This window comes from Bombus flavifrons, chromosome 15, assembly GCF_040668555.2.
Source record: "Bombus flavifrons isolate JBK064 chromosome 15, iyBomFlav1_principal, whole genome shotgun sequence".
Classification (NCBI taxonomy): domain Eukaryota; kingdom Metazoa; phylum Arthropoda; class Insecta; order Hymenoptera; family Apidae; genus Bombus; species Bombus flavifrons.
Window position 1 is genome coordinate 5,160,089 of NC_138456.1, and position 18,340 is coordinate 5,178,428.

The 18,340-nt window shown below is 31.5% G+C and overlaps 3 protein-coding genes across 6 annotated transcripts; 2 read left to right on the forward strand and 1 right to left on the reverse strand.

Moving 5' to 3' along the window:
- Nucleotides 1-730: 730 nt before the first annotated feature.
- On the reverse strand, nucleotides 731-4,016 carry LOC138187400 (uncharacterized). Of its 2 annotated transcripts, XM_069128134.1 has the most exons (6): nucleotides 3,875-4,016; nucleotides 3,707-3,799; nucleotides 3,146-3,307; nucleotides 2,835-3,072; nucleotides 964-2,755; nucleotides 731-854 (listed from the first exon to the last, which is right to left on the reverse strand). In XM_069128134.1, exons 1-6 carry the CDS (start codon nucleotides 3,957-3,959, stop codon nucleotides 840-842), a joined length of 2,385 nt encoding a protein of 794 aa, XP_068984235.1. In that variant the 5' UTR covers nucleotides 3,960-4,016; the 3' UTR covers nucleotides 731-839. The 2 variants fall into 2 exon arrangements, with proteins under 2 accessions (XP_068984235.1, XP_068984234.1); XM_069128133.1 differs by having other exon boundaries at nucleotides 731-2,755.
- Nucleotides 4,017-4,118: 102 nt separating this feature from the next.
- On the forward strand, nucleotides 4,119-7,887 carry LOC138187402 (TBC1 domain family member 19). 2 transcript variants are annotated; one of them, XM_069128141.1, is made up of 13 exons: nucleotides 4,119-4,272; nucleotides 4,520-4,614; nucleotides 4,715-4,880; nucleotides 5,116-5,238; nucleotides 5,322-5,529; nucleotides 5,625-5,712; nucleotides 5,788-5,848; nucleotides 5,945-6,175; nucleotides 6,238-6,312; nucleotides 6,396-6,630; nucleotides 6,787-6,988; nucleotides 7,045-7,231; nucleotides 7,327-7,887. In XM_069128141.1, exons 3-13 carry the CDS (start codon nucleotides 4,767-4,769, stop codon nucleotides 7,393-7,395), a joined length of 1,593 nt encoding a protein of 530 aa, XP_068984242.1. In that variant the 5' UTR covers nucleotides 4,119-4,272; nucleotides 4,520-4,614; nucleotides 4,715-4,766; the 3' UTR covers nucleotides 7,396-7,887. The 2 variants fall into 2 exon arrangements, with proteins under 2 accessions (XP_068984242.1, XP_068984243.1); XM_069128142.1 differs by lacking the exons at nucleotides 4,119-4,272; nucleotides 4,520-4,614 and having other exon boundaries at nucleotides 4,636-4,842.
- A 377-nt stretch (nucleotides 7,888-8,264) lies between these two features.
- On the forward strand, nucleotides 8,265-18,306 carry pod1 (coronin). Of its 2 annotated transcripts, XM_069128269.1 has the most exons (18): nucleotides 8,265-8,416; nucleotides 8,773-8,987; nucleotides 9,069-9,217; nucleotides 9,318-9,504; nucleotides 9,589-9,886; nucleotides 9,954-10,209; nucleotides 10,287-10,439; nucleotides 11,477-11,848; nucleotides 12,059-12,683; nucleotides 12,761-12,874; nucleotides 12,951-13,121; nucleotides 13,210-13,648; nucleotides 13,905-14,043; nucleotides 14,138-14,344; nucleotides 14,404-14,539; nucleotides 14,625-14,761; nucleotides 15,051-15,140; nucleotides 15,282-18,306. In XM_069128269.1, the coding sequence occupies exons 2-18, from the start codon at nucleotides 8,828-8,830 to the stop codon at nucleotides 15,288-15,290; spliced, it is 3,642 nt and encodes a 1,213-aa protein (XP_068984370.1). In that variant the 5' UTR covers nucleotides 8,265-8,416; nucleotides 8,773-8,827; the 3' UTR covers nucleotides 15,291-18,306. The 2 variants fall into 2 exon arrangements, with proteins under 2 accessions (XP_068984370.1, XP_068984371.1); XM_069128270.1 differs by lacking the exon at nucleotides 11,477-11,848.
- Nucleotides 18,307-18,340: the final 34 nt, after the last annotated feature.

Genomic DNA, 18,340 nt, shown 5'->3' on the forward strand with positions numbered 1-18,340 from the left:
ATACGCTAGTATATATAAAACATGTTCAACATTTTCGTGGCCTTCTTTTCCGCCATTCTTGCATATCTATTCGCTTATAATGATTGAACATTTAATATTTATGTAAATGTAACTATATCGTTAGATAACCATATGAAACATATCCATACTGATATTAAAAGTATTCATACATCAAGTTCTCCATCTTATTCGATAATTCCGAAAATAATAAGTGTAATAAAATTATTATAAGCTGAATTTGTGCAAGAAATTTCCTGCTCTAACAATTATCAATTATGTAAAAAAAACATTATTAGGACTTTTTACATCATTCATTTCGTATAATATTTGTACAAAATAAAACTATGACAACTTTCTACTTATCTAAAAATTAACAATATTGTTGGTATTCTTATCCTATTAATTGGTATTACCTATAATTTTAATTAGTATATAGCTTAATAAATTAACAAAACAGTTTCCAAAAATTTCGTGAAAAATATATACCTATGTATCTTAAAAATATTGAGTGATCAATTAGGAATTTTTTAGTACAGTCAAATGTACGAGAATTGCTATGACAAATTCAAAATATCGTATCATCATGTAAAGATAAATAGAAATGATAACGTATTTTCTGTGATACTGATTTCTATACTTATAATTTTTCAAAGCAATACTCGCACAACTGATTAATCATAAATAATAAATAGAAAATAATTCGATCAAAGTACTAATGAAACTCACGAAAGATGTTAAATAACTATTTTTTAATTAATCATCAATAATAGTACAGTCATCTTCAGATTCTATAGTACTGGTTATGCTCAAATGTTGTCCTTTATTTTTTGTTACATTTACTATATCAACTTCACCTGTAATGGAAAAATGTCCTTTTTGTGTTTTAGCTTCTTTCCTCGAATTATTATCAATAAATTCATTCGCGGCAGTCTTTTTAACTAAATCGTCATTTATGTTACTAACCATTTTCGAAAAATCATCAACAACTCTACAAGTAATTGAGTTTCCCTGTCGCGATTCACAAAACTTCAGATCGCTTTCCTTCTTAACAGAAATACTTGAAATATTGCTACTTGAAGCAGTTGACTTATCCATAGTTTCTAGCATTTCAGAAACGTATGGCGAATTAGCCTCTATTAGATCTTTTAATGATGTTTCGTTTGGATCGGGCAACTCTTCAGAATTTTCAGCTTGCTTGCTTTGAGAGTTCACACTCTGTTTTTGTAAGAACTGAATAAAATGATCTTCATAACTGCCAGATTGCTTATTGCCCTTTTTTACAGGCGATATCGAAACATTATTCTTTTTTCCCGATTGTTTATTACTTTTTGTCAACGCAAAATACAATATAGACCTATCATAATTTTCCAATTCCGCAGAATTTATTTGTACAGATTTATCTACCAACAGAACAGAATGGTTGCCTACAGCTCGTTCTATAGTGCTTCTCTTTTTGAAGAAATTTATTCCATCGACCACATTTGTATTACCAACCAGATCAGATGGGCCCATAATACCGTACTCTATTTCATCGTTAATATTGGAATCCTCGTCGGATTCATTTACGCAAGTCATATCAAGAGGTATTTCATCGCGCTTTCCGCGAGAAGTCTTGCGAATATTATTCTTATCTATAGACTGAGTACGTCCCATTTTTGTTGAATATTTTCTCCACCTATTATATTCACGTATTATTCTGTCATTAATATACGCTAATTGAGTCACAGTATCGCGTATGTCAGAATGAAACTGTTTAATTAAAAGACGAGCGTCGGTCGGTTCATAGTTTTTAAATTCCTCTCGTTTAGCCGTATCGAACAAATCTTGGAATTTCATCTTTAGATGAAGTAGAATACTATTAATCTCTTTGCCATGAGGAAGTAACCTTTGGTTTAATGTCTTCGCGTTATGCCTTTTTTGTACATCTTGTTTCACTGTAATAGTATAATTATTCTTAGAAGATGAACTTAGAAGAGCAACAGGTACTGCTTTGTCATTACTATTGGAACTGCTAGTAGGTCGTGGAACTCCTGACGGACCGACAACCGCTACGTCTTCCGAATCACTTTCGATCTCAATGATATTGAAGTTCGTGTTTGTACGCGGTGCCTGCGGCTTAGGCAAGAAGAAGCGTGGTCGATGTATTAAGTTAATGTTCTGATTAGGTATAGTAACCATTGACGTTGGCGTAGAATGTAGTGTCTGATATAAATTCACTTGGTTCGTCTGATTTAGCGAAGTAGATACATGACGACGAGGTACAATAGGTGATGAAGATTGCAAAAAATTAGAATTTGTAACAACATTCATAACAGCCGTGTTGTACATCGTTGGCTGTTGAGCAATGGGGAGATTCATTCTATGATGACCAGGGTTTACTTGAGATTGCGAGATAATAGTACCGTCCGCTCCAATAGTGGTATTTTCGCATTCAACCATCGTTTGCTCGCATGAGAGTAAAGATGGTAATATTCTATTGTTATCCGTGGAAGTATCGTCTGATATTCCGATATATTTATCAGACATAGATATACTATTACAGTTGGAAAATTTTGTTTTGCCACGACCCTTTTTTTTGCGTTTGGGAACAGCATTTGGTACTATTTGTTTGGGCATGTAAGTTTCATCCTCTTCTTCCGAATTCGAGCCATTTCGTCGACGCTTCCGTTTTCTTCTGCGCGGACAGCATTTCGATTCGTCAGTGTTCATTTTGTCGTCTATTTCCTCTTGAGGCAACTTACAATTTTGATATATTCTGCAATCATTTAAAATACATGTAATTAAATTTAAGAGAAATTTTTTATTTTTTTATTTCTATTTTAGTAATTGTTTACCTATTTATCGTTTGAATATGCTGAAGCAAGGCCCAACAAGTTCCTCTAGCATTATACAGATCTGTGGGATCACAGACAAAGCATTTCCATCTCTCAACTGCTTCAATTTTTTTTCTCAATATGGGATCAAAGTTTCTTTTAATACATTTGTAACAGAAAGTGTTACTACAAAAGGAACAGCAGTATAAGTTACCACCATTTGCACACCATCTACAAAACATATCTGTATCATCATCACCTGTAAAATATAATTAAGAAAGCCCATCAAATTTTGTTGAGTTTTTAGATGTAGATACCAGTAAAGTATATACCTTGTTCAAAAGTGCCATCGCCATAGAAATCTTTGCATTTTGCACAAAGTAACGTATGTAATACAGGATGTTCAAACATGTTATGAGCATCTGCTGGTGCAGAGCCAATGTGTGCATCGCATGCGGTACAATGTAGTCTTTGGAACTGCACTATTGAGATATCTAAAACACATCAATTTAATAATTTTTTAAAAGCTTATTCTCCTATGACTTGTAAGTCTTATTATACATTAAGAACTTAAAAAACTTAATTTATGAAATTATATTTGTTGCATTGAATACAACTTAGAAAACATACATGTATCTCACTAGATCATTATTGTATGTTTTTTCTATCAAAAATTCTGTAAAATAAAGAATTGCAGTATATGTATCTTAGAACATAACTTCTATTATCACATTTGTGTTTTTTTTTCTAAATTCACATGAACATTTTTACATCGTAAAAATATGCAAAAAAAAGCAGCATGCTGTATCAAATAATGTTAAAAACGAATTTATTGAGAAAGAAGAAGTTAACAGCCGATGAAAATGAATTGTGAATAAATATTATAAATTTACCATTGCCAAACATAAGCTTGTAATAATTATATTCCTCTTGAGAAATAGGTACTGGAGCATTAGTCGTACTCGGAAGTAATTCCTTGGGAGTTACTGCAATATGAAGGTTAGACATTATATTTCACGATAATTCATAGAAAATCATCTCGCGAGACTTCGCGACCTCACCGTTTTCTTTAATGTCTACCTCCTTCACTTCGTCCACTTGTACTTCAAGCATATTTGAGATATCCATTCGTGTAAGCGATAACATACAACGTTACGTTTCAAAACACAGGTTATCGCACCGCCATTTTCCTGCAAGCGCACCGGCCTGCAATTTCGACATGGGATCTTTCGAACGTTCAAAAAGATATGCTGTAAGGAAAATCCTCTATCCGAGCCTGTCTGAGTAATTGTAAAACTCTAAGGAGATAAACAGGCATACTTTTCTTAATTGTTAAACAACATTCTGAAGTCTTTTAAGTTTGGCACAATTTTTATCACATAAAGAATACTAAAAAAATTCGTTGAGATATTTTCATACATATAATTAAGGATTGTAAAATTATATATTCAAAAGAACGGTAAATAATAATAACAATAATAATAGTTTCTTTCTTAGCCTCCCAGCCAAAAAAATGATAAAGTAAGTTTTATTACATGCAATTATTCTGTAATACAGTAACGTAAATCAGTATCTCACAAGAAAAATTGTATTTAATGATGTAAAATAAATAAGTTACATATATATGTATATATATATATGTGTGTGTGTGCGTGTGTGTGTGTGTGTGTGTGTGTGTGTGTAAGCCAATACGAAACATTTTGCAGGAACAGAGACGATGATATAATATAAATTACTATTTATTTATCAATATAAAAAACATTGCTGAGGTCATGAAAGACTTAAGTGAGCTATTTCTAAAGTAAGTTTGAATGTTCGATCGCGCGGCCGACAACTCACCCCTTTGTTCATCACTGCGACTGCGGGAATGAATTTATTTACAAATGGCGATCATTTTTCAGATTTGATTATAAAACGATTCAGGCTGATTAAGAATTCTCTAAGTGTACAACTATGACTGAAAATGCGGAGAACTCTAAGAAAACATCATTACAAAGATCTGCGGAAAAATTAACGGAGGAAATTCAAAGTATGGCCAATTATAAAAGTCTTTATGCTGAAATTCAGGTACTCGCAAAGTACATAAATATAATCATTAGCCTCATTAATAACAAAAATTGATAACTTTTTCAAAACAAAGATTTGAATATTTAAAAAAGTTTATCTATTTAAAAAATAAAAAGGGTAATTCTAATTAAAGATAAGATTACAAAGAAATATAGAGCTGCTTTTAATGTGGAACCTGAAATGCAAAGTATTCGAAAAATCAAAAACGCTACAGACAATTTTAACCTCTTTTTAGAAACTTGTTGCTTCTACTGCAGTAAAGAGAGAAGACTTTAAAAATACATTACTGGAGGCGTTAAAAAGTAATGGTTTAGAAACAGAAATTAGAAATACTGTATTTCATTGGGTGAGATCACAGGTAGACATAATTTTTATTAACTTTTATCTATTCAGAACTTATTGTGTAAACGTGAACTTTCCTTTTAACTAAATATTTTTTAGGGTTCTTTATCAACTGCAACAGAAATATCCATGGAAGAAGTAGATCTAACTTATTTGAAAAAAGCTCAAATTCAATGGGAACGTAGAATACAAAAGTCATTAAATTCAACCTGTAATGAATTAAATGTGCCACTAGCACGCATAAGACCGAACGCAGATCGCGAAGAATTTGCCGAAAAATGGAATGAATTAAGCACTTATGATATCGGTGACTTTAATATTGATTCAGTGAATAAAAATTCTAGCAAAAGTACTGAAATGATTATCCTAATAAATTTAAATTTTCTTTTATTTAATATTTAGATCTATCACAATATAGACCTCTTTATGCCCCAAAAGATTTTTTAGATGTACTGTTTTCTATACGAAATCCAGCTTTCAAAAAACATTCGTAAATATGCATTATTTTTTTAAATAAAAATCACATTATTTTTCTCAATATTAATAAAAAATAACAATTTTCCAGGGACGAATTGAATTGGGAGTTCAGTCATATACAAATTCGTGTAAAAACACTCACGCAATTGGTATACCATTTTTTGTTATACTTTTTTTAAATAAATAGATATGTTCGAATTACAGATAATATGAATAGTAAATTATTATTATTTTTTTTTTAATAGAGACGCTTGTATTTGGAGTTAGCAAAGGGTATGTCATTACTTGGTGTAAATCCAGACATGCCAAGTTCAGAAAATTTTGGAAATCTAGAAGAGGAGAGGATTTTCATCGGTGAGAAGGTATTGAAAACGAATCACGCTCCGATAGCGCAACAATTCTTAAAGCGTGGGGCTCCTCGAGCACTTCGTGGCAGTCTTTGGTCCCTTGTATTAGGATCCACAGTAAAACAAAATGTAAAATTGTTAAATGTTGTTTCTTTTCTTAAGAAAAAAATTACAATCTGAATATTTTTTAGGATATAGAATATTATGAAGAATTAAAGAATATGGTGTTACAGTACGATATCGTTATAGATAAATTGATAATAAAGGTAAATTTTAAGTTTTTTAAATAATTTAAAAATTTTTTTTCGCTCATTCTCCCAAATTATATTTCCAATTACTTTTATTTTAGGATGTGCAGCTAACAGCACGAAATGATGATCAGTATTTTGTGTTCGAAGACGTTTTATATAAAACAATGTTATGTTTTTCTCGTGATTCGGAAGTATTAGCACCAGTTACAACTGACAGAAGTGCTGGAGGCCAAGTCATACACGCTGTTTTACAAGGAAAGCCAGCCACTTTGGAAAACACCCTAGTCTTCCCACCAAGCGGTGTGATTCCATTTCATGGATTCACGATGTATGGTATAATATATTAAACACTTTTTGAAATCAATATGAAGAAATCTATGACCATAAGAAATACTAGTCCATAAGAATATACAAAATTCAATGAAGTTGTGATTCAAATATTATTAATATTATTAATATTATATATAATATATATATATAATATTTTAGCTACGCCATTTTGTTACCTATACGATGACCCGTGCGCAATGTATTATACGTTTCGAGCTTTTTATTTACGATATTGGTTTCGATTGCACACCGTATCTAGCCACGAACAAGGTATTGTAGCACTGTGTTTGCTTTTTGAGAGATTACTGCAGTGCCACGAACCATTGCTTTGGATTCATTTTAGAAACATTCACATACAACCGTAAGTTCAATTTATTTTGTATATTCATACCATCATTAAACGATATTTATTTTTAGGGTAAGAATTGTTTTTAAGTGGATCATGAGAGGCTTCAGTGGTCATTTACCGCCAGAACAGTTGCTTTGCCTCTGGGACTTAATTTTAGCATATGATTCGTTAGAAATTATCCCTTTACTCGCGGTCACTATTTTGAGCTTTCGAAAAGAAAATTTAATGCAAGTTAATAATCAACAAAGTGTTGAGGTAGGAATAGATTTTATATTAATTATTCATCTGTCAATTATTTATTTACTACTTCTTATTTATTTAAATTTATTTTATTAATTACTTATTTCCAGGCTGTTTTGGCAGACTTATCCTCTTTAAAGGTTGTTCCATTATTGCAATTGGCTTTGTTAAGAGAATAACAGTAAATGAAAAAAAGAAGATACATGAGAACTTGATTTAAATATACATTTCAAATTTAAGTAGGAATAATCTCTCCTCTTGCGTTTGCGCAGATTGATAATACGTCTTTATCTCTCGTCCATGATTTATGGATTGTTATTACAATAATTCAGATTATTCAGCAACTCGTTGGATGATCGAACATTTTAAACACTCCGATAATTGAATAATTTAAGAAACTCATAAATCCGTCGACATCATCAATTTCGTCAATGCTAAAATTATCGCCATTTCTTTCACATATGGCTGGAACGACGACAATATTCTCTATACTAGCAGCTGATTTCCGAACGTAACTAGACATATATAGGGTGCCTTACAAATATAAATGTACGTGTGTTTAATAAAAATATATATTCTAAAAATGTGATAAACATTTTAATAGAATATAAGATTATTAAATTTTTTATTCAATAGTTGAACTTATCTTTTATAATTCAATTCAAATAATTATTAGTACAAGAACAATTTTATATAATAATTTAAAATATCACTTCTCTTCTTTATTTTACCATGAACTTACGTATATTGAGCTCTGGATAAATTATGCTTTTGGTTTTTAATTATTTACTACGTAATACATTTTATTCAGATTTAATAAGATATACAATATATTCCTTTAAGATTAAGTTTTTTAGAATATTTTATGATATTTTCTAAGTACTGAAAACAGTTATAAATAATTTGAATTTTTTACATTCCTATTGATAAAAGTTTTTCTCGGCCTTCAACCCTTTTATTTCTTGTTTCTATATGACATTTTATTTCTTTGGGACACATTGTATGATGTTACTTGTGATCAACAAAGATAGAAAAAGTTCTTTGGTGGGGGAGACTTTCCTGTTTCCGCCTGTCAGCCGTGGAGATCAGAGACGCCTACCTGCCATCGTCGTTGTGTTTATAGTAGCTGGTTCTTTGCTAAATTGTATTCTGTGCAAATATCTCGTGAAACGCGTGCAAAGCCACGCCAATCAGCAGCTTGTGAGTAGGAGCATTGCTGAATTTCATTTTTCTCCGTTTCAGAAATTATATTTGATTGTCATTGTTATTACTTGCGGAGTTACGACACTTACGACAGATAAGGGTGGGGTGGTTCTCACCCCCAAATTATTAGTCATGCACAGCTTGTACCAGTGTCGAAACCCTCCGTTAGCGTTATCTTTTCTACACATCTAGATAACAACAATAAATCACTTAATCACAAAATTTAACAAAAATTTTGTAATAAATAACGATATATTCATCCACATTTTTCTTATATATTTTTTACAAAAAACAGTTATTGAACACCACTTTAATTAAAATAACTTGTTTATGTGTAACATTATCTTTATCAGATTACATGGTTTAAACAGAAGTTAGTCCAGAAAGTATAAAGTTGAAAACGTCAAAATGGCTTGGCGTTTCAAAGCATCCAAATATAAAAATGCAGCTCCAATTGTTCCTAAACCAGAGGCCTGCATTAGAGACATCTCAGTTGGCTCGTACCAAACTTATGGCAATAATATTGCAGCATCTGCTGCATTTATGGCATTTAATGTAGATCATAATGGTATATTTATATATTTTAATATAAATTATATATTCCATATTTTTTTGTTAAATTATATCTTTTTTTGTTTTTTTCAATCAGGATCTAATCTTGCTGTGTTACCACTGGAGGATTGTGGCAGAAAAAGCAAAACTATGCCTTTACTTCATGCTCATGCTGATACAGTAACAGATATGGATTTTTCTCCATTTCATGATGGTTTATTAGCCACTGGTTCACAAGATTGTCTTGTAAGTCAATGTTTTTCACATAATGTTTTTATATATTGTTTTATAACTTTGTTTATTATTTAATTAGATATCTTATAAATTATTATGTTATTTATTGTAGGTCAAGTTGTGGCACATTCCAGAAGCTGGCTTGGAAGAACCTCTATGTAATCCTGAATGTACATTCTCCCACCGTCAAAGAAGAGTAGAGGTGGTGTGTTGGCACCCTTCAGCTGAACACCTTTTAACAACAGTATCATATACGAACCTGTCTTTATGGGATGTGATTTCACAACAAGAACTATTTTGTAATTACAATATCATATTTCTTACTAGGTGAAACGTTTTCCAATAGTTTCCAATTTAGTTAATACTGCTTTATTATATTACAGCCAACAATGAACATACAGATGTAATTCAGTCTTTAAGTTGGAAGCAAGATGGTGTGATCTTAGCTACATCTTGCAAAGACAAACAACTGAGAATAATAGATGCTCGCGCTTCTACTTGCATCGTCAATTCTTGTTCCAGTCATCAAAGTATCAAAGATTCTAGATGTGTTTGGCTGAATAATAGTGACAGAATACTTACTACTGGATTTGATGCAGCTAGATTAAGACAGGTTTATATAAGAGATTTGAGGCATCTAAATGAACCAGTAAAAATGTTAGAATTGGATTGTAGCACAGGGTGAGAATTCATTAATGAATAATCTTATTAAATTGATTTTACCATAAACACAAAGTATATTCCACAGGATTCTAATGCCTCTGTTTGATCCCGATACAAACATGCTTTTTCTGGCTGGAAAAGGAGATACTACTATTATGTACATGGAAGTTATGGATAAAGATCCATTCCTAGTTGAAGGCATTCGTCACAGTGGAGAGCAAACAAAAGGAGTATGTTTGGTACCAAAACGAGCATTAAATGTGATGCAAGCCGAAGTTAATAGATTACTGCAACTTACGTCTAATATGGTGATACCTATTATGTATCAAGTTCCACGAAAAGTAAGTGCATTGTAGTATAAAAATGCAGTTTGTAACATATATCAAAGAGATAAGAAATGCCGAAATTTCTATTCTAGACGTACAGGGATTTCCATGCAGATATATACCCAGATACAGTAGGGTGCCTTGCACAAAATAATGCAGCAGCCTGGATTAAAGGACACAATATGCCTGTTCCAAAAATATCCTTAGATCCTGCTAAAAGAAATAAAGGGGAGGAACCTATTGCTGTAAGTAAATATTTCTATAGATTTTTGGGTACTTTTAGGTTTAAAAGATGTATAAAATATAGTAAGATTTTTCATAGAGGACATAGAAAATTATAATAAAGTTCATCATTTTTTATGAATATATGATTTTATTAAATTGCACGCTTATCATCATCATTTCATTTCATTTCATTACCCATTTTGCTATCCAGTTTGCTAGTTCTGAAACAAGTTTTTGAAAATGTCTTTTTGTAAACATTTTTTTAAATGTGTTGTGTGACATTCGATTGTATTTACAATTAATTTTTATTATACACTATAGTGCAAAATGAATAATAGCACAATGTATCAGATAATGCAATTAAGCAATGTAAAATTAATGAATACATCATAAAGATTAAAATTGCATTTTCTGATATTTTGCTATTTGTGTGATATACATATGCATATGAGAGTAATATAGAAGTAGAACATGATCTAAATATTTTCATTATTTGTGCTGTAAGTTCATAATCTTTTATATGCATTTTATTTAAGAAAAGAGTTTTGGCTGATAATGTACGTTTTATTTTGCATCATTTGATTTTATTTCCTCATGTTCTGTGTATATTTTTTCACGTTTCAGATATCCAATGTATGTTTTATAGTTTATACATTAGCACCATTCAAAGTGTTATTCCTGGCACGTGTAATTTAAATGGCAATTGATGTTCTGTAGCTTATTCTATCAGCGTAAGTAATTCTACGTATGCGCGAAACATAGTTATTCTTGTGTTCTTAGGCGAATGCTTCGATATACTCTTTCTTTTTGTACATACATTCTCAAACTTTTTGCTACGTTTAGGTGTAGAAAAAACAGGTTTCGAGATTGTTGTTTATTTGCATTGTTCCCTTATATTTTTTCCGCAATTACAAATGTGCAGATAATGCGTATGTACATGTGACAAGCTTGTAGAAATTACATATATCATTGATGTAGAAAGAAAATCTTGAAAATGGATGTCGGACTTTGCTAATTTTGTTCAAACAGTTTGCGTTATTAAGGAATTTACTCTCAGGTACATAAGGGAAACTTAGCGACGCTCAAAGAAAATGAACGAGAAATAAAAGTGGAGCAGAAGCAATCGACCAAACCTACCACCGTCACCACGCCGAAAACTTACACAAAGACACAAGAGGTGATCGAAAAAGAGCCAATGCCCGAGAACGATATCGAAAAGTTAGAAGATATGAAGAAAATCGAGGTCGAAGATGACAAAAATAAAGTGCAGAACGGAGGGCAAGTGATTCCACCGAAGCCTCTGCCAAGGTCGTCGAGAACTAATAGCATTTCTGAGGATGAACCGAAGCCAGTCGCACGTCCTCGTACATCGCCAAGCGTGGGTTCAGTAGTTACATCCGTGAACCCTAATGCGATTGGGGGATATAAGGTTGTAATCTGGCTATAAGAGAAAATAATAGTGTTATGAAAAGAATTTCATTTTACAAAATGTTCTACTTCTGTATGCTTGATGATATCGTGTGCCCTTATATACCGTTTCATTTATTTCATTACAGTCATAATCACTATAAATAGCTTATTACGAATAGATTTTTATTAGAAGAACAAAAAATAATTCTTACTATTTCTTTGTTTTTAGCCCCGACTTGGACCAAAACCATTTCAAGCAAAGTCTGGCAGTCAAGAATTTTCATTCGACAAGATATTTTCGGTTCCTGTTGCACCGAATAGTGATACTAATGGCTACCAAAATGACCTGAACAATCAAATAGAGAACAATACAGAACCAGAGAAATCGCCGTCATTTAATAATGAGCGTATGAAAGAAGCGGAAAATGGAAAAAGCGATTCTAGTTCTTTGGAGGAGGATACTAATTCAAGTGATTCTGGTTATAAACCGAAAACGCCGAGCACTGCGGAAAGACGTAAAGTATTTGAGATAAAAGTCAAAGATGACTCACCTGAAAGCGAGGATCTTGGAAATTTTGAACGGGGCAATGCAAATAGAAATTCTATAGCTGAGAGAAGAAGGCTTTATGAGAGTCGTTCTGTGTCGGTAACTGATGGAAACTTGGCCGAGAAAGCAATGGGGTCGCCAACCATGTTGAGGCGCAGAGATTCGTTTAAAACTAAAAGTGAAGTAATTAAAGAAGACGAAGTTAAGAAAGTTATCTCGATGTTGCGTCAACAAAGCATGGATCCCCGCTTGGAAAAAGTGGATAATTCTGTAACGCCAACGCCTAAGAGAACATCAACTGTGTTTGGTAAGAAAAGTATAAGAAATAAATACTTTTTTTATACAACAAATATATTATTAATGACTTACGTTTATCGTATATAGGTAGGGTATCGAAATTTCGACATCTGAAAGGTACACCTGGTCATAAATCTACGCATATTGAAAATATAAGAAACATTAGTCGTCAGATATCTGGAGAATGCGATGGTTTTCATGGTACTTTGCATTTTGTATAAAATACTTCACTTCTTATACAAGAAATTTACCTTCAATAATTACTATATCATTACAGCCAACCCTGATCGTGTTGCGGTGCCACTTAGCGGACCAGGTGGTAAAATAGCAGTCCTTGAATTGAAGAAAACCGGAAGACTACCAGATGGTGTAATGCCAGCGTTAGTACATGGTGCCACTGTAATGGATTTCCAATGGAATCCATTCGATAATCAGCGATTAGCTGTCGGTAAAGGAATCAATATTTTTTTAATTATTGTAATATTTTGTAATGAAAAAATTTGTCAAATGATAGTGATATTATTGTTCTTTAATAGCATGTGATGATGGAATGATCCGATTATGGGAAATACCAGAATCCGGATTAGCAGAGCCAACAAACGAACCAAAACACACCATAAAGGCTCATACCGATAAAATATATTTAATCAAATTTCATCCATTGGCATCAGATATTTTGGCATCGGCATCTTACGATATGACCGTGAAAATTTGGGATCTGACACTTTTATCATCTTGCGAAACGGCTGTTGCGAAGATTACTCTAATGGGACATACAGATCAAATTTTCAGTTTAGCGTGGTCACCATGCGGTCAGTATCTCGCAAGTACATGCAAAGATGGAAAGTTACGAGTTTACAAACCAAGATCTAGCGATGTGCCAGTTAAAACTGGCAAAGGACCTGTTGGTACCAGAGGCGCACGAGTTGTGTGGGCATTGAAAGGACAATTTCTTGTTGTACTGGGTTTTGACAAGTAAAGACTTATATGATTATTTGAATTATATACTGGGTCTCAAAAACTATGTGAGAGATATTTATAGAATCTATTCTAGACATCAAAACAATGAAGAAAGATTTCTATACAAAAATATTGATTCAAGCTTATTTTTCAGGTTACATAGCTTTATTTTAGTTTTTATATTTAAAATAGACTTTATAAATATTCTCCACATATTTTGTGACACCCTATATAGATTACAATAACTTGTTATTATTTATATTTTTTTCAGAGTTTCAGAAAGACAAATATATGTGTTTAAAACGGACAATCTTAATACTCCATTAACTACAGTTGGATTAGATGTTTCGCCTGCAATTTTGATGCCATATTATGACGAAGACAGTTCAACGCTCTTCTTGACAGGACGTGTAAGTGAATACCAAAAAGTTTAAATACTTTATAAGTAATAATAGAAGATAGAGATAATTTAGAAAATATGTTTCATATAAAATATATTTTTAGGGTGATTCTACAATATATGCTTTTGAAGTAACAGAAGAACCACCATATTGTTGTCCACTTAGCCATCATCGATGCAGCAGTTTGCATCAGGGTTTATCGTTTCTTCCTAAGAATAAATGCGATGTTGCTAGTGTAGAATTTGCATCGGCTTTAAGATTAACAAATAACACGATAGAACCTCTAAGTTTCACCGTTCCACGTATAAAGGTAGATTTAATATAGCTCGCAAAAATGCAAGGGCAATAAGTTAATTTTAATTGTTTCAGAGTGAACTTTTCCAAGATGATTTATTCCCACCAACAAAAGTTACATGGAAGCCAACTATGACTGCTACTGAGTGGTTTAATGGAGCTAACAAACAAGCGTGTAGAATAAGTCTAAAACCACCTGGCATGGACAATTGTAAGCAATGACTAATATTTTTATTAAAAGTATTATAATAGTATTTGTATTAAAAATGTTATGAATATTTATGTTTTATATATAGTAACTGAAAATCAAGGCCAAGGTGTAGTTACCGCCCCAGTTGCGGCAAAACAACAATCAGCCACTCCATTTTCTGTATCTGCCCAACCTTTCAACAGACTGGGATGGAATCCCGACGTAAAAGCTAAACAAGAAGAAGTAAGTAAATATTTAAAAACAAATCAGTGAGTATCATCAAATGAGTATAGTATCGTGTCGTGAAATATAAAAATATGAAAATTCCTTATAGAGTGCAATCATTTTTAATTAGTTTGGCATGCGTTCTTTTACATGTTTTAATTCTTTTTATAATTATTGCTGCAAATCCTTAAGACATTGCAAGATCTACTATTTCTGTATAAGCTGTATAGAATTTCTTAATATAAATTTAAAAGATTAACGGTTGTATTTCTTACTTGGTCTGAGGATGTTAATGTATGTGTGGTAGATCCAGAAAACTATGAGCAACTTTGTGGGCGATGTAATACAGTGCTCCTTGGAACAGGATCACATGGAAGGTGTAGAGGAGCACGAATGGGTAGGTATCATTTGTTGTAAGGTTGGAAACAAAATAATTTTTGTATTATAATATTAAAGAATTTCGATCATATTGATATGATCATATCTTTATACATTGAACTTTAATAATACATTTGCAATTTCGTTATTTTAATTACAGGATGAGTGAAGATTGTGCGACATCGGTAGGTCATTAAAATAAAACGGTAAGATAAAATAAATTTATATGTAGTTGTTCGAAACGTAATTTATTTATAAGTTAAAAATCACAGCATGAGGGGAAGTATTTCGATATTAGCATCGTACATGTTGAGAGATATTTATAATTGGAATGATATTTCCAACATAAATTTTTGTTCAGAAAAGTTAACGTGTGCGATTTTCTTCAATTGTGGTAATATTTTAATATAGGTATAATTACCTAGGTTATTGTACGAATTTTATTTAAAAGAAACGGAGAACTGGACATTAAAGTATTTCCAACTTCGCGTTAAAATTCTCGTAACATATTCTATATAGTTCAGTGAAGAAGTCCTTGTAAAAAAATGCGATTGCAGTCCTTGTTATAAATGATTTCTATTAACTGCCATTTCATTCATTTGATATTAAGGATAACTACATAGGATAATTAACAGTAAGAGCTGTACTAGAGATTTAGATTTACAGATATCTACCAGAATTTGACAATAGTTTCGATTATATGTTTATGACTTTGAGATCACATACTATTTCAAAGTGTGTTTTTAGCACTGAGTGAAAACGAATCTACTGAATAATTTTGTTGTGTTATTTATAAGATTTGAGAATGCTCTAAATTAAAAATATAGAAGACTTTTTAGTGTATTAATTAGAAATGGGCATTGCTTGAATGGATATCCTTGTAATTGCATTTAAATCGGAAATTAATTAACAATTCCTTTAAAAAATTATTAAATATTTTTTAAAATCAAACTTCGTCTGATCAATATATTATTTTTAAAAAATAATGCTTCTTTTTGTAAACAATTTGTTATTAATCAACAAGCATTGCTCCTTTCTATTGCTAAATAAAACAGTATGTAATGATCCATAAAATAATCAGTCTCAAAAGAATGACATATGATTTATATAATATTGTATACCTATTAGTGCCACGTACCTTTCTTTATTTAACATTATCAATGATACTCTCAGTGTATACATTACTGTAATCATAATCATCATACGTGTGATACTAGCGAACGATACTTTTTTCATGAATCAAGAATAGAAATTTCTACAATACATCACGCACATGAATGAAAAAGTTACACGTACTAAGTTATAAGTCGACAGTTATGTTATACGGCGAAGTATACACACAATAAGTAGTTGTACGTTCAGCGTTTTCCTGGATCTTAAGCGGTTAACAACCATATCGAATATAATGAATAAACCAAATTTTATACTCTTTCAATTGCGCCAAAGTATTTGTAAAAAATATCGAAGATCCACCAAAATGTATCATAGCGCGAAATTATTCTTTCAATTCATTGTGCATTTATGATTAGAATGTCGAAGCGTGAATTCCATATTTATTGGTAGTCAGGAAATGAGAATGTTTTTAGATTGCAAGTAGTATAAAGATGCCTATTTTGTCTATGCAATATACACTGAATTCGTACTGTTTAATGGTCTAATAGAAATTAAGAATGATAGAATGATTTACCATTTCTACAAACTGTATTCATTTACAATTTTATACAAGTGTATCCTATTCCATTTAGATAGACCATTTTTTATACAATATTAGGTTGTAACATAGGTAAATTCGGTTAAAACCAGTATTTTTTCTTCATTTGATTGAACTTACTTATATTACAACCCAATAAAATAGTCTAATCATATGTAACGATAGTTTCTTGTAACTATTAAGAATGTAATGGCGTTCCTATTCCTGTGATTGAAAGCAGTTTTGTATAAACAAAGATCCCTCCATTTTAGTATATCGATTTTTAAATACGTCTACAAGCAAACATGGAATTTACGCTTCCATGCGAGAATCACGCACATTTTATACTTTTATATTTCAGCATCGGTAACTTAATAATCATATGTAAAAAAGAGATTAATCATGGGTGCTATGCCGTGTCGACAAACCTTAGCTTGTAGTCGCCAGATTAATGAAAGTACGACAAATCATACAATTTGTTTTTTCGTGATTGCTTAATTTGCTCAACAATCCAAAATAACACATTCCAGTATTGTATTTTGACATAGAAAAGGCACAGGATCATCAATCGTAAGAAATTAAAAAGGTGCCAAAAGTTTCATGCAAAAATTGAAAGAAGAAAAAGTTCATGAATTAAGTTTCTTATATAATGGATTGAACGTCTTAAAGCATTTAAGAAAATTGCATATATTTTTCTCTACATTTCTCACACACATTTTTATACCATTTGTTAGAAACATAAAATTTCCCTTGATAAATCAAAGATAACAAAACTTTTGTAAACATCAAGAGCAAAAAAAAAGTAGAACAGAGAGGAACAAGGTAATACTTCGCTATGAAAAGAAAAGAAGTATAACTCCCATTTGCATCGTCCGCGTTGTAGTTCACATTTGTATGTCTAAATAATTATCTGTCAGATATTCTAGAACTGAGAAACATTATTGTTGCATATTCTATTACCCTTACTTTTTTATATTATTGTATTTTTTAGTAGGTTTATACATAAGCAGATCAAAAGCCATATATATAAAAAGTATTATGTAAAAATGATATCTGAAAAAGTTATTATAAGTTGCACAATAATTCCTTTTTACCTCTATTTTTAAATTTTCTTCCATTATGCCCTTGAGTGAAACTATGGATTGTAACAGAATTAAAAGGATGTAAATGGAAAAGATGATTATAAAACAGATAAAAATTGTTTATAATGCTTCTCAAGAATACTATCTCATGTGCAACTCTTTCATGCCGTGAATTTTCTTTTGTTATGAACAGTAGATTTATAATCACTCTCAGTAATTAATGCGATCTTTCGTAAGCCGCGATTTGAAAATCTTGTTCCGAAGAAATTATTTCGATTGCAACAAGAAGTTTCTTAGTACTCAATATTGCGCTATGACTGATCGCTAAGTAATTTTATCATGTAGTGACATACCTTTGTATCGACCTTATACCTCTTACATGTATTTCACTTATAAAATCTTTTTATCAAAAATATATATCTAATGTGTTCTCATAATTTTACCCTC